General features: G+C 40.5%; 2 protein-coding genes across 2 annotated transcripts; both read left to right on the top strand.

Moving 5' to 3' along the window:
• Positions 1 to 1,815: 1,815 nt before the first annotated feature.
• Positions 1,816 to 7,601, top strand: LOC134818212 (carboxypeptidase B-like). The gene is made up of 10 exons (XM_063827658.1): positions 1,816 to 2,027; positions 2,188 to 2,368; positions 2,594 to 2,695; positions 2,849 to 2,997; positions 3,222 to 3,309; positions 3,466 to 3,576; positions 5,528 to 5,730; positions 6,373 to 6,457; positions 6,629 to 6,713; positions 6,876 to 7,601. Exons 1-10 carry the CDS (start codon positions 1,851 to 1,853, stop codon positions 7,009 to 7,011), a joined length of 1,317 nt encoding a protein of 438 aa, XP_063683728.1. The 5' UTR covers positions 1,816 to 1,850; the 3' UTR covers positions 7,012 to 7,601.
• A 2,280-nt stretch (positions 7,602 to 9,881) lies between these two features.
• LOC134818314 (cilia-and flagella-associated protein 96-like) lies at positions 9,882 to 11,472 on the top strand. The gene is made up of 3 exons (XM_063827827.1): positions 9,882 to 10,438; positions 10,663 to 10,796; positions 10,982 to 11,472. The coding sequence occupies exons 1-3, from the start codon at positions 9,988 to 9,990 to the stop codon at positions 11,363 to 11,365; spliced, it is 969 nt and encodes a 322-aa protein (XP_063683897.1). The 5' UTR covers positions 9,882 to 9,987; the 3' UTR covers positions 11,366 to 11,472.
• The last annotated feature ends 2,956 nt before the right edge of the window (positions 11,473 to 14,428 follow it).

Here is a 14,428-nt window from a genome sequence, read left to right as displayed (position 1 = left end):
ACCGTTTCTACTGGTGAATCTTTACATCATGGACCTCTCCGCTACAGGCCGAATGACGACTACAGCATTGTTCGGAGAGGTCCGAAGAAAGACCCAACTTAGGTCACAACTCACGTAATCCAAGCACATAATATATTTGCAGTATAAATAAAGCAGGTTATTCATTAATATCCGTTCCAGGGCGGCCTTGCTTCAATTTTATGGAACCTTTATAAGCTCTTCACAACCCAGCTTTCCTATCCCTGACTTAAAGAATGCAGGTGATGAACTTCGTGTTAACAATCGGTTAGAACAATAATACCCTCCAATTATAATCTTATTAACAAATTACAATGGATACTCCACAATGACTTACTCCAGCAACAGGATGTTGCCACATGTTGTTGCCACCCCGTGTCACCACACCTATCCACCCTGCATTTCTCTGCAGATATTTCACGTCATGACGTCATTTTATTGCCGTTTAATCGTGATGTCACCACTAAATACCACGGTCCTAACCCCACACGATATCGTCAACTTGTGTATTAAGCAATCTGGCAGGTAGTTTATTGAGTGTCTTCAAGCTTTGTTCTTACCCCACCTAGGTCTGAACAGCGTCATTGTTAAATTTAACAAGTTCTATCTCCATTGTTCTGAAGAAAAAAGCTGTTTTAAAAAGGAACAAAATCATCCTAGTACTCGGTCTCTCTCATTAAACAGTTAAAATATACATTATTTCACGTGTTCATTAGATTTGGTCCAGCTGGCGAAAATTTTTAGCAGAAAGCCGCTCAGGTGGATTTGAAATTCAGAGACACGATGTTGTCGGCATATATTATCCGTTGTCACATGTAACAATGCGTGTTGTCACATGTAACAATGCGTTCTGACCATGTTTTTATATTGCTTAGATCTGTTCTTGGTTGTACGTTCTATGTGGTCATCACGTTACTTAATTACTTGCTAGGCTTGTGATCTTTCCATTAATCGATATCATAATAATCTCTTCGTTAACTACACAACTATTTTGTTCCTTTCGTCATCATCATTGTATGGTATTTTCCCCCAGTGATCAATGACCTGACCGAGAAGAAGGGTAGTGGCATTTGCAACGTTTTGTAAATAACGACATAACCCAACACTGATTCTACTTTTTGTTTTACCCAAATTGGTTCGCTTCGTAATATATAATAATACGTTTAGTAATTTTACCGTCTTAGTCAGCACTACAATAACTCTTGATTAACCAATTAATTAGCAGTAATTAGCTGATTAGAAAGTTTGCAGCTCAAGCTCCAAAAACAGCACCGTTCCTTCCGGATGCTGTCATTGGCAACTTCAAATTTTAGGAATTTTGTCAGCTTTGGTTCAAATAGGGTGCCATGACATGATTTAACAAACTTGATGTCGTCATAACACCTTAATTATAAAATTATAATATCAGCACCGCATCTCATTACAAATAGTCATTCCCGTGCTTCAACTAATATTCCTCTTGGATAGACAGATCCCTCGATAGTGTAATATCTTTTTGTTTCGTGGTCTAATTACAACATTTAAATACCGTTTGACACTGCTGTCCCATTGCTCCCACAGTGCATGATTGTCACCGCAATATTTAATACTTCAAAGCCTCTGAATACGCTTGTGCAATAATTCAAATTGTGGAGGAGACGAGAGAATTGTGGTGCTTGTGGTAATTGTTGCTTTCTTTCTTCTTTTAATGTGATCCCAACTCCACGTGGATCTGAGAGCTCATTTCAATGTGCTGACCCACCCTAATTTCCTCTGTTTTATACAACACTCCTCCTCCTCCTCCTCTCTCTCACTACAATTGTGAACTAACCCCGTTACTTCCTGCCTCCAGTATGCGATACAATGGTCTGAGTGTCGTGTTAACTCTTTTGTTATCTGTGATAAAAGGAGGAGAAGGTCGTGTGGTAGAGCCACAGTCACCAGACCGTACGGGGTTCCAGGTGTTGAGGCTGCAGGCAAGTGACAGTGACCTGGTGGACACAGCACTGCGACTAGCTGACGAATATGAGGTTAGTCGGTTCTCTTGGTAGAGTCCAAAAGTTTAAAATGTGTTAGTCAGCAGTTATGAAGGCAGTCCTATAAAGCCATAAGTATATTCTCCTTAATCCTTACGTTCTTCAGCGTATCTTAAATCAATTTGTTTGCTAAGTATAACAGTGATTTCCGCAGTTAAACGAATGGGCCGAATTAAACCGTCCTGATGGCTATGTGGACGTGATGGTGAATCTAGAGAAGAAGGAGAGGTTCACCAGAGCAATAGAAGATGCGGGCATCGTGTCCAGCGTCATGATAGAGGATGTGGAGGAGAGAATTAAACGTCATGTGACCATGAAGAAGAGGAGTGCAAATGGTTTGTTACTCTTTTTAGCCTCCTTTGGTGTACACCGTACATTTATTTATTCAGATAGAAAACGTTTCAACTCAAAACATTTTCAACCCAAGCATCATATAAGTTTAGAATTGGGTCAAAATTGGACTGTAGTAGAATAAGACAGGTTTTTAACGTTTTTGGGCTGCTACAGCCTACGGCGCTAGAATTCTCCATGAAAGCGTCAATTTATCAGATTTTCCACAGATAATTACGACTATGATAGCTTTAACGTTTTCGAAGACATAGAGAAAGAACTGAAGAAAATCAACAACACATATAGTGACATTGCCAGACTCGATATAATCGGTAAGTTTTACTATTATTTAGTGTTTTTAAATCGTTTCGTATTAGTGTTTCGTAAAAGTTCTACGAACACCATATTCTGAGCATCAAAATTTTAAATTTGTAATGCATCTACATGCCAAGTAACTGGTTATATGTAGTTACAAATATCTACAGGTGAAACATTTGAGAAGCGCAACATGTACGTATTGCGAGTAAGTAAAGACATCGGACCAGCTCCAACCAAACCAATAATCCTTATTGACGCAGGCATCCATGCTAGAGAGTGGGTCTCCATCTCCACCATCATGTACATCATCAACCAGGTCAGCTTTTAATATGGTATCTAGATTTGTATTATTCAACCAGGTTCGCTTTTAACTTTTTAATATGGTATCTAGATTTTAATGATTCAACCTCTCAAGTATGTCAATGGTGACAGTTTAAATGATTATTTCGTTATTAAGACTGATAGTAATACTTCTTATTCCGAACATACCTTTCTGTCTGATCCAAATGAGATACTTTTGTTTGATAAATCATCTCACAGGTCGTCAGGAACCCCAGTGATGACCTTTACATCAAGGCATTCCTTGACTCTTATGAGTTCGTTTTCATGCCCGTTCTCAATCCAGATGGTAAGTCTTTCTACACCGGTGACTGGTTGATATTCCGATTAGTATTATGTTTATAAAATAGTAAAATGTAAGAAAGGTTAGGTTTAGCTTTAAAACTAAAGTACAGTACACTTCACTCTAATCAACTACCCATATTTTAACGTCCACACTCCTAAGGGTACGCGTACACACAGGTAGATAGACTGTGGAGGAAGAACAGAGTCTATAACGATAAATCCTCGTGTAGAGGGGTAGATCTGAACAGAAACTGGGACTACAAGTGGGGAGGTAAGTGTAGAGGGGTAGATCTTAACAGGAACTGGGACTACAAGTGGGGAGGTAAGTGTTGGGGTAGATGTGAACAGGAACTGGGACTACAAGTGGGGAGGTAAGTGTTGGGGGTAGATGTGAACAGTGTTGGGGGTAGATGTGAACAGGAACTGGGACTACAAGTGGGGAGGTAAGTGTAGAGGGGTAGATCTTAACAGGAACTGGGACTACAAGTGGGGAGGTAAGTGTAGAGGGGTAGATCTTAACAGAAACTGGGACTACAAGTGGGGAGGTAAGTGTAGAGGGGTAGATCTTAACAGGAACTGGGACTACAAGTGGGGAGGTAAGTGTTGGGGGTAGATGTGAACAGGAACTGGGACTACAAGTGGGGAGGTAAGTGTTGGGGGTAGATCTTAACAGGAACTTGGACTACAAGTGGGGAGGTAAGTGTAGAGGGGTAGATCTTAACAGGAACTGGGACTACAAGTGGGGAGGTAAGTGTTGGGGGTAGATGTGAACAGGAACTGGGACTACAAGTGGGGAGGTAAGTGTTGGGGGTAGATCTTAACAGGAACTGGGACTACAAGTGGGGAGGTAAGTGTAGAGGGGTAGATCTTAACAGGAACTGGGACTACAAGTGGGGAGGTAAGTGTTGGGGGTAGATGTGAACAGGAACTGGGACTACAAGTGGGGAGGTAAGTGTAGAGGGGTAGATCTTAACAGGAACTGGGACTACAAGTGGGGAGGTAAGTGTTGGGGGTAGATGTGAACAGGAACTGGGACTACAAGTGGGGAGGTAAGTGTTGGGGGTAGATGTGAACAGGAACTGGGACTACAAGTGGGGAGGTAAGTGTTGGGGGTAGATGTGAACAGGAACTGGGACTACAAGTGGGGAGGTAAGTGTTGGGGGTAGATGTGAACAGGAACTGGGACTACAAGTGGGGAGGTAAGTGTTGGGGGTAGATGTGAACAGGAACTGGGACTACAAGTGGGGAGGTAAGTGTTGGGGGTAGATGTGAACAGGAACTGGGACTACAAGTGGGGAGGTAAGTGTTGGGGGTAGATGTGAACAGGAACTGGGACTACAAGTGGGGAGGTAAGTGTTGGGGGTAGATGTGAACAGGAACTGGGACTACAAGTGGGGAGGTAAGTGTTGGGGGTAGATGTGAACAGGAACTGGGACTACAAGTGGGGAGGTAAGTGTTGGGGGTAGATGTGAACAGGAACTGGGACTACAAGTGGGGAGGTAAGTGTTGGGGGTAGATGTGAACAGGAACTGGGACTACAAGTGGGGAGGTAAGTGTTGGGGGTAGATGTGAACAGGAACTGGGACTACAAGTGGGGAGGTAAGTGTTGGGGGTAGATGTGAACAGGAACTGGGACTACAAGTGGGGAGGTAAGTGTTGTGACTTTTGGGGTAGATCTTAACAGAAACTGGGACTACAAGTGGGGAGGTAAGTGTTGGGGGTAGATCTTAACAGGAACTGGGACTACAAGTGGGGAGGTAAGTGTTGGGGGTAGATGTGAACAGGAACTGGGACTACAAGTGGGGAGGTAAGTGTAGAGGGGTAGATCTTAACAGGAACTGGGACTACAAATGGGGAGGTAAGTGTTGGGGGTAGATGTGAAAAGGAACTGGGACTACAAGTGGGGAGGTAAGTGTTGGGGGTAGATCTTAACAGGAACTGGGACTACAAGTGGGGAGGTAAGTGTTGGGGGTAGATCTTAACAGGAACTGGGACTACAAGTGGGGAGGTAAGTGTTGGGGTCGGGAGGTTCAAAGATTGGGCCTTGGGGTCATATGACTCTGTCCGAAAAATAATGTCTTATACATGTGTTATACTATACCTCTTTCATAAATGATATTCGATTTGAATTGAAAGAATGCGATACGATTCATTGATGATATTTTAGTCACTTCTTCGTTGAGGTACACTCTAATAACTTAATAACATTACTTTATTTATAGGTCTAGGAACTAGTGGACGTCCCTGTCAAATAGATTACCGAGGTCCCGCAGCGTTTAGCGAGTTAGAAACCAAAGCCGTACAGAAGTGGGTAGAAGCATATAAATCAAAAATCCTACTCTACATTAATTTCCACGCTTACGGTCAGTTGTGGATGACTCCATATGGTTACAGCACGGATACGCCCAGCAATGAGGTGGAGATGGTAAGGATATTGAAGTTTAAACTTCTCTTCGATAAATTTTTAGTAATGCGTCGCGTATACGCGGATTAAACGGATTAAACGGATTAAACGATTCAAAAGTCAAATTACATGGTTATGTCTGACCTATGATTATGCCATTAGATATCGGTATTGCCATCGTTTTATTCATTTCAAACAATGTCCAACATAGATGGCATAATTTCACACCACTACGGCAATACTACGATCTGATCAAATATTGACCATTTGGCTAAACGCGGGTCTAACTAACAACAGTTACTGTGTAATAAACAAATCAATGGCTTGTGAGAAATTTCCCTACATCACTTTTAATTAGACGGTGTGCACAAAGGTACATTGTTTCAATGGGTAATTCTTTCAAAGGAGCAAATGACCAGAAAGTTACTTTCTCAGCCAGGCAGTTTTTTCATTGCCCAATGCCCACTGAAACACCTTTTCTTATGTTAGATTATGAATCCAGTAGAAATTGTATTTTATAAACTTTATAAACTTTATAGTTTATTTTACATACAAAAACCAAAATTCAAAACTACTCAAACTTAAATTTGAAGCTGAAGAAAAAAATCTGTCGTATATAAGCTGTAGTTCAACCTTATAATAACGTAACTCTATTTATTTCAGCTTAAATACAGCAAGATTGCTGTCAAAGCTATTAAGAAGTCACGGGGTACTGAATATAGATATGGTCCTGTCTACACGACAATCTGTAAGTATTGCAAAGCCGAAACTTCCTCATCCTTTATAATCTCACTACCATAAAGGTTATGAATATTTAAAAACATACGCCCAAATTTTCAAATGAAAAAAAATTAAGAACCAGAGATTCGATAAAGTAGCACGTGTTTCAGACGTGTTTAACATTTTATTCTTCAATCAGATCCAGCAAGCAGTATCAGTGTAGACTGGGTCCGAGGAGCAGAAGATGTCCCCCTCGCTTACACTGTCGAACTTCCAGATAAAGGGTTTGTTCTTAGCGACACTTCATGTTAAAATCAGGTGTCTTATTTATAAAACAGTGTTGAACTTTATGAACAAGCTCGAAGGAAGCGATTTGCTTCTGCTGGCTTGCGTTTTAATATTCATTTAATTTGGTATCCGTAAACTGATCTAAACTTCATCCTTAGAGATCACGGTTTTCTCACGCCACCATCAGAGATACCACTGATCGGCAAGGAAACATGGGAAGGGATCAGGGCGCTCCTGATAACACTTGCTGATGACAAGGGTTTACTGAAGACAGCGGAGATTATCATTGTTTAGATGATGATCAGATCCTTGTTTTGCTGTCGATGTGATACTGGCCTCGGAAGCAAATACATCAGTTCTTACAGCGGACTTCCTTAGTGCTTTAGAACTTAGCTTAGCTTGTAAGGTCTTCCTTTAAAATATTATAGCAGTGGTAGTTTTAGCTCGGTTCCATACAGAATCGCTGATTCTTTTGAATGTGTACTTTATCCTATAGATGTTCCTGATAATTTCACTTATAATTGTAGGTTATACTCAGATTTAGATTTAGAAGGGTATTAATCATGACTAAACTCTCTATATCAAAGCTTCTTTAGGATGTAAATAGCTGTAAATGTAGAACTGGAAATTACCAATTTAGTTTTAACTAATTACCTAAATAATTTGACATAAGGACTGAACCCTGATTGATTCAGTGTTCGTGAAAAGTTTTAAAACTCATTTTATTCGTTTAAAAATTATCGTGACAAGAAGCTTTTAGAATTAAATGTTTGGCCATATTCGGCTTCTCGGAAATCAGCCACTAAGTGGTTACTTAATTTATTCTGTTTTATTTGTGATTTCTGTTGATTTGATTAAACAATTCTTTTATCTTCTTTTGGCGACCCTGTGTTTTTTTGTAGTTTGTAATGAATGCCCCTAAAGCATAACAAAATTGCTTTATTTCAAAATTCAAATCTGCCAGCAATTTCTTAATTTTAATAAAACTGTTGATCTTAAAGATCTTACAATAACTATCGTGCATAAAGACAATTAAAATTAAAAGGGCGTACAAATTCATTAACAAGGAAATCATATCGATTATACGAAAAAAGTTTATAGTCCGTGGTTTTGGTGTGGTCCGTTCAACTTCAACTACGTTCTGAAAATCATCTGGAAATACAAATAAAATTCGAAATAAATGTCCACACAAAACGATCATCCGCCAAAAACTTAATTAATTATATTTATTGACCTGATAGCGGCAAAGTCGCGTTTTCTTCTTGTTGGTAGTTTCGATAAAAGTACCAATTCCTCATTTGCCTGGGAATCTAAGGCTAAAGTTTAAAAAAGAAGATTTAAGATATAGTGGGGTAGGCTAGCGCCGTCCAGTTAGTTCTTCATATTATATATTCATCCCGCTGTGAGCAGAGTGCTAAGTGGTGTTAATGTTAATGATTTAAAGGGTTCCCAGTGGTTAAGTTAGAAGTAATCCTCTTTTTGAAAAATATGCAACTTCGTTTGTGGTTATACTTATAGCTTTATTGAATTATTTGCAGTTCATGGTATTTCAAATGAAGGTTTTAAAAATGTAATTCGTCCTCACTGAATCCGGTGATCCGTATTCAGAAATTTTCAAAAAGCAGTAATACGATCGAGTGCTTTCGTTCATATCAAATACTTTAATAGTTTAATAGCGGTTAAAATTCGGAGTCATCATTTATACTTTTATCTTTTTATATAATTGTGCATGAAAAAAAAATATGAAATTTAGCTAATTTTAAAATAAATGATCTTTATCATATACATGCACCAAAATATTTCACATGGAGGTCTAGAAGTGCTAAAAATACATACATGAGCTACATGACACATGAAGACATGAAGAGGTCTCCTCCTATCCATAGTTTGGTTTCCAATCCAGTAAGAAATTGGGAGACCGTGTCTCTGGCATTCTGACAACATGTCCGTACCACCTTAGTCTAGCCGAACCGATAAAAGTTTCAATAGACTTAATTCCAGCACGCATGATAACTTTTTCATTGGACACATGGAAGAACCACTTTATCTTCAAGATTCTTCTCAGGGAGGTCAGATGAAAGACCTCAAACCGTTTCATCTGCTTCTTTATTGAGTTCCAGACTTCAGCTCCATATAACAGAATAGTAATAACAGCAGCCTTGTAGCTTTGTAGATACGGATCTTGGCGGGCGTTCTTATAGTTCGGCTGTTCCATATCTTCCAAAGCTGATGGAACGCACCATTAGCACGCTGGATCCTGATGTCAAGATCTCGGTCAATGGTACCATCCCCACTGATGTTGGCTATAAGATAAACAAAGTTACTGACCTGTTCTACAGGTTCTCCCTCCACTGTTTATAGCTTTATACTGTCTCTTTCGGTGTAAGGCCGCTGGGACGCACACTTGCTGATCGCCATGCATTGTGTCTTTTTAGCGTTGATCTTTAACACTTTAACACAGCATAAGAGGTGTAATAAGCGATAAGATCAGTGGACTTTTGCAGCCCTTCTTCAGTATTGTTCATCACTGCCAGATCATGATCAGCGTAGTCACTATCCATGATAACTTTTTAATCTGCACTCTTCAGTTCCTTTTGCAGTACAGCACCATGACTGATTGCCTTGTGAACCTCGGCCAAAAAGATTCCAAAGTTCAGACAAAAATTAAATACAGGAGGGCCCTGGATATCACCTTGTCCAGTGCCTGAATTAACAGAGAACCAATCAGAAATTTCACCATTAACCCTGACAGCACTCATGGTTCCGTTGAAAAATACCTGAAAGATTCTAACAAATTTCTCAGGAAGTCCTTATGTGTCTCATGCTTGACCAAATAAACTTTCTTCTGATGGAATCAAACGCTGCCTTAAAATCAATGAAATTAACATAAAGAGATAAAGTGTAATGTTAAACTCAATACAGTTATGAATAATGGTGCGGATGAATAAATCTAAGCTAATAACAAATTAAATACCAAATATGATGGGCTAACATATAATAACATATAACCTGTAATACTATTTTGTATATATTTAATTTCGTTTTCCAAAAAAAAATATGATGGGCTACTTTGGCTCGTGTAGCGATCGAATGAATTTCTTTCAGCATTTAAACGCACGTGCGCCGCGCAGTGTATCCATGACAACTCGCGTGCCTTCAGGCCTAGGCCCAAAATTTTACACATCGTTATTTGATCTTTGTATTCTACTTACTATTTCGATAGATATTGCCAAAATCTATAAAAGGGATTGACCTAAGAAGAATTTCAAAATGGTGGCAAAAGCTGCCACAAAGTCCATAACAGTGTTTAAAAAGGTTCAGCCGAGTAATGACATCCAACGTATTGGATTGTTTAGCGAGGTGGGGTACATAACTATCGGAGATCCCTATAAGTCAATCAGGGACCGACCTTTCAATGATAAGGCAGGAAAAGGCAAACAGATGATGTCCTGCTGCACCAAATCCAAGACTGGTCTGTGTGATGGGTATTTCCATTCTAATTTTGGGAGAATTTTTGAAAGAGAGGGATACTCGGATCAAAGTAGACTTGCACGGATTGAGCGAATCAATGAGGCTAAGAAGAATACTGACAGCAAGCCGTTTTTACCCAGCAACGCTACAAAGAAACCGTCGGGACTTGGTAGCCATTATGGAACTTTTAATGGCAAGGTTCCTTATTTTAAGGGGACTGCTCGGCCTAAAGAACGCTACAAGTCTCCAGGTAAAGTTTCAGAATATGGATGTTCAGTCCAGTTTTGCTTGCTATTCATTGTGCAGCAAGGCTTCAAAATAACAGTTTTATGTTTGTCTGTTTAGCTAGCAGTTTTCTTAGTTTTCGTGGATGCCCATTAAACTATTAAAGACTCATATTTGCTATTTTAATTTAGCCATACTGTGTCTCATTATTCAAATCCTGAACAGCCTTCACAATACGGTTTTCTTCAGGTAAGAATTTCCTAACGAACCCTACCAAGAAGGGATCGGGTTACGGATACAACTCTCTCACCATCGGAAACGATCTCCAGTACAGTGGGGAGTCCATCAGCCTCGGTGATGAGATTAGGAACCATGAACGCAAGGTAAGTTCCCTTAAAAGCTTAAATTAGACCAAATAATATTTGTCCAAATAATAGGTTCATAAGTTATCAGTTCATATTACTAGATTACTGATCTTCAGCGAGAAATCAAATTTTCCAGAGGCATGAATAAACGTTTTATGATTATCAAATGAGCTCTTATCATCCAAGTCATCACATATTAACAGGAACACAATAAGAAGATGATCTCGAAACCGTTCAAGCTGAAACTCCACAACAACTCCTTATTCGACCCCAACATATTCAAGTCCAACCAACCTCTTCCCCCCGCCCAAAGGAGATCCCCCACTCCTCCACCTAAACGAGCCAACCCACCCTTCAAGCAGAGTTCCCCCGCCAAAGATATCGGGAACTGCAAAGCAGGCACCTTCACCCCCTACCCACAACACCCAGTTGACGGGTACGATCTGAGAGGACAGAAACCACCCGGTCCTAAATATGGTATGTTCAGTCCGAGCGCGGGAAACAAGTCCCGACCAACTGGTTCCATCATCAATATGAAGGTCACCAAGACGATGAACGTCACCAACTTTAGGTCTATTAAGTGTTGAATAATCACAGAGTTGGACTCTAGATTATACTAATTGATTTATTTTGCTAATTAAACTTAACCCAGTTCTATTCGATGAAATTGTTTGTGTCTTTGTAATCACTATTAGTTTTGATCTCTTCAAATACACATTCAAACAACCGCAAATGACTTTGTGATCTTATTTTAAACTAAACTGGAAACTTTAATTTCATAGCCACGTTCTGGGCGAGGCACCTGGTGCAATTTTAAACTTTGAAATCGATTAAACTAAGTAAAAGCCCCTCGCAGTGGTGCCTAAAATACGCAGTAATTCTTACAGTACAGTGTCAGACTGAGGCCCCCAATCCAAACAACAGATCTGTCCCACGTGACTAACCACAGTTATTTGACCGTCAAATTTATTTCTGAAAGCTCATATGAGATTAATGGTTACAGGCCGATTGAAAAACGAAAGGTTCTCAACCGGTGGAACAGTGGATAAGGCCTTCAAATTGCAGCTATGCTCACGTGATGAAAATTACATCATATTAAAAATTGATGAAAACAGAGAGTGGTACTGTTGTGTTCTGAACGTTTCTAATTCTAGAGCCTTCAAGGAATATCAGGATCACTAAATCTTCTGAATTTGATAGGGGCTGTACAGTTTGCACTGTTTAACTTTAATTCTCGTTTAAGTCACGTGGTCTGCTGTAACTCTCTTTTCCTCTTCTCATTGGTTGCCTAGCAACAAACTCTCTCCCCGGATTGGATGGCTCAAAGTAGTCCCGGGATTGATTGGATGCGCGTGGATGGTGCGATAAACAGAAAACATAGTTCAGTCTTCTAAACAGTTTACAGCAGAATCTGCAGGCCAACCCTCTGCTGGAGAAATTTGTTGATACAATTTCACATGTTGTGTTTGTACTTTGTAGTGGTTTCGTTATTATTTTGCGGAGATTTGAGACAGTTATAGCTTTATAGTTCCACTTGAGACAGCAGGACTGGATCTGATGTTGGACCAGGTTCTAGTTTCTGACTCAGACGAGGAGATTGATTCGATTGATCAGTTGTCCCCAGACTCTGCCTCTATCACCTCTGAGAGCCCTTCTTCTGCTACCCTACTTGATTCCATATTACTTGAAACTACTGCGATCAGTGCAGTGAGTGTGAGTACAGAGCTCCAAGATGAGGACAAGGACTCTCCTGAACCAGTGTCCTCTGTGTCTTCCAGTTCGTCCCGTGGTTCGAAAGACTTCATCGTAATCTCTCATCATCCCAAACCACCTTCAGTCGTCATACAATGTGAGTTTCCAGCGAAAAAAAAAATAGAACATTGGACAATGCGTAACGGCATGACCTATCCTTCTTTTGTTACGTCAAGAAATGAGGTAACTTTCGCAACAAATTATAAATTTATCACACCTGAGTGAATGCTATTTCACTTTCAGACGGGACCCCCCGAGAAACGTGCAGCTGTATGGATCCCACAACACCAGAGTCTACCACCACCACTTCCACCTCTTCTTCGTACATGGTTAGTTATGTTAAACTTTGTGCCTTCTTACACATGTAAATGGTTCCATTCCATGATGTTTATTCGTACTGAGAGATTGGTCTGCCGTGATATAATAGACAGTCGGTACAGACGTTTCATTAGTGCACTGTATTTGCTAATTAGTTGACCACTTCGCTCTTTTTTCTCATAATTATAGAATAATTTTTGGAAGGTGGAGTTTTGTGTAGTAGTTTATGTTTAGATTACTACTTTTTTCATGAGCTCAAAATATTTTTTTAGTGTATTTATAATTACATTATCTGATCTCTAAACCGCTTGGAAGTTTTACATTTTACTAAAACCGACCCGATATTTGCCCAACCCTCCTAGTCTATAGTGGTCTCCGTTAACTTCGTTCGTCTAAATTTCTCTGGTGCACTTTTATTACATTTTAAAGGTTCACTGGTAGATTTTTAGTATACTACTAGTAAAAACACAAGACAAATGTCTGTGACGTCACAAATTGAAAGTGACGCACGATCAATGAGGGATGCGTGACCTCACAGATTCCAGAGCCACTTTTGGGATCAAGGCTAACGACCCTCTTATAAAGTTGTAGAGAATAATTAGACTATGATCCCAGAGCTCCGCTCGTGTTACCTAACATGATCTCTCATTGGTTCAACAGAGGGACAGCGCTCTCTGATTGGTTTTTAGGACCAGCTGGAGAGGGCATGGTGATCCAGATGGGGGCTCTCTGATTGGCTGTTGAGAGTCACGGGACACAATGGATGCCCTGTGATTGGTGGGTGTGACCAGAGCATTAATCTGGACTCAGCCACACTGCTGTAGTTGCACTATATAACGATTACTGCTGCCTGATGGCTTGTTACTTGCCAGTAGCTTTAAAGTGTTCTAGTTTACATGTAGATGGCTCTCAGCCACACCTTTTTGTTTGTCTAAATCTTTCTATGGTACCTCCGCAGTCATTTTAAACTTACAGTTACAGCTGCTGTACATGGGCTACATCACCGGGGGGGCAGGGGGGGCAGCTGCCCCCCCTGGGATTTGGGGGACAAGTTTACAAAAACATGTATGTATAGTAAAGTGTAGTACTAATGTGTAGTTAAAAGAGATTGTGAAGTATGTACTGTCAATAAATTCGGACTACTTACATTAATTTGCTTTTTCTTTTAGTTGCTGCTAACGTAAATTCGTGTCCCTCAAGTACTGGAAAATGCGTCAAAATTGTCTAATTTCCTTAAAAATTTTCCGGGGGGCTTCGCCCCCCTATCCCCCCGACAAGGGGCTCCGCCCCTTGACCCCACTGGGAGCTGCGCCCCCAGACTCCTGCTATTGGGGGGGCTTCGCCCCCCTACCCCCCCACCAGGGGCTCCGCCTCTGGACCCAGCAGGGGGCTTCGCCCCCTTGCCCCCCCTGGGTTGAAGACGTGATGTAGCCCCTGCTGTAGGCTTTCCTTCAAATTCTGTCCCAAGGACAAACACTTTTTATATCAAATGCTTCATTGATTTTCCATTTCATACAGTCTCATTGGGTCACCACTCTGGTGGCGTAACCACTCCGGTGGGGTCACCACTTTGGTGGTCA

Source organism: Bolinopsis microptera, chromosome 7 (assembly GCF_026151205.1).
Source record: "Bolinopsis microptera isolate Bmic1 chromosome 7, MBARI_Bmic_1.0, whole genome shotgun sequence".
Lineage (NCBI taxonomy): Eukaryota > Metazoa > Ctenophora > Tentaculata > Lobata > Bolinopsidae > Bolinopsis > Bolinopsis microptera.
Note: the sequence above shows the minus strand (reverse complement) of the source record. Positions and strands in the feature narration are given on the sequence as shown.

What these genes read in the sequence shown, in the direction of transcription:
- LOC134818314 (XM_063827827.1), top strand. Translation starts at nt 9,988, where the DNA reads ATGGTGGCAAAAGCTGCCACAAAGTCCATAACAGTGTTTAAAAAGGTT. An exon ending in AGAACGCTACAAGTCTCCAG is followed by an intron (nt 10,439 to 10,662) that starts GTAAAGTTTCAG and finishes GGTTTTCTTCAG; the next exon opens with GTAAGAATTTCCTAACGAAC. An exon ending in TTAGGAACCATGAACGCAAG is followed by an intron (nt 10,797 to 10,981) that starts GTAAGTTCCCTT and finishes ACATATTAACAG; the next exon opens with GAACACAATAAGAAGATGAT.
- LOC134818212 (XM_063827658.1), top strand. Translation starts at nt 1,851, where the DNA reads ATGCGATACAATGGTCTGAGTGTCGTGTTAACTCTTTTGTTATCTGTG. An exon ending in GACTAGCTGACGAATATGAG is followed by an intron (nt 2,028 to 2,187) that starts GTTAGTCGGTTC and finishes TGATTTCCGCAG; the next exon opens with TTAAACGAATGGGCCGAATT. An exon ending in GTCGAACTTCCAGATAAAGG is followed by an intron (nt 6,714 to 6,875) that starts GTTTGTTCTTAG and finishes CTTCATCCTTAG; the next exon opens with AGATCACGGTTTTCTCACGC.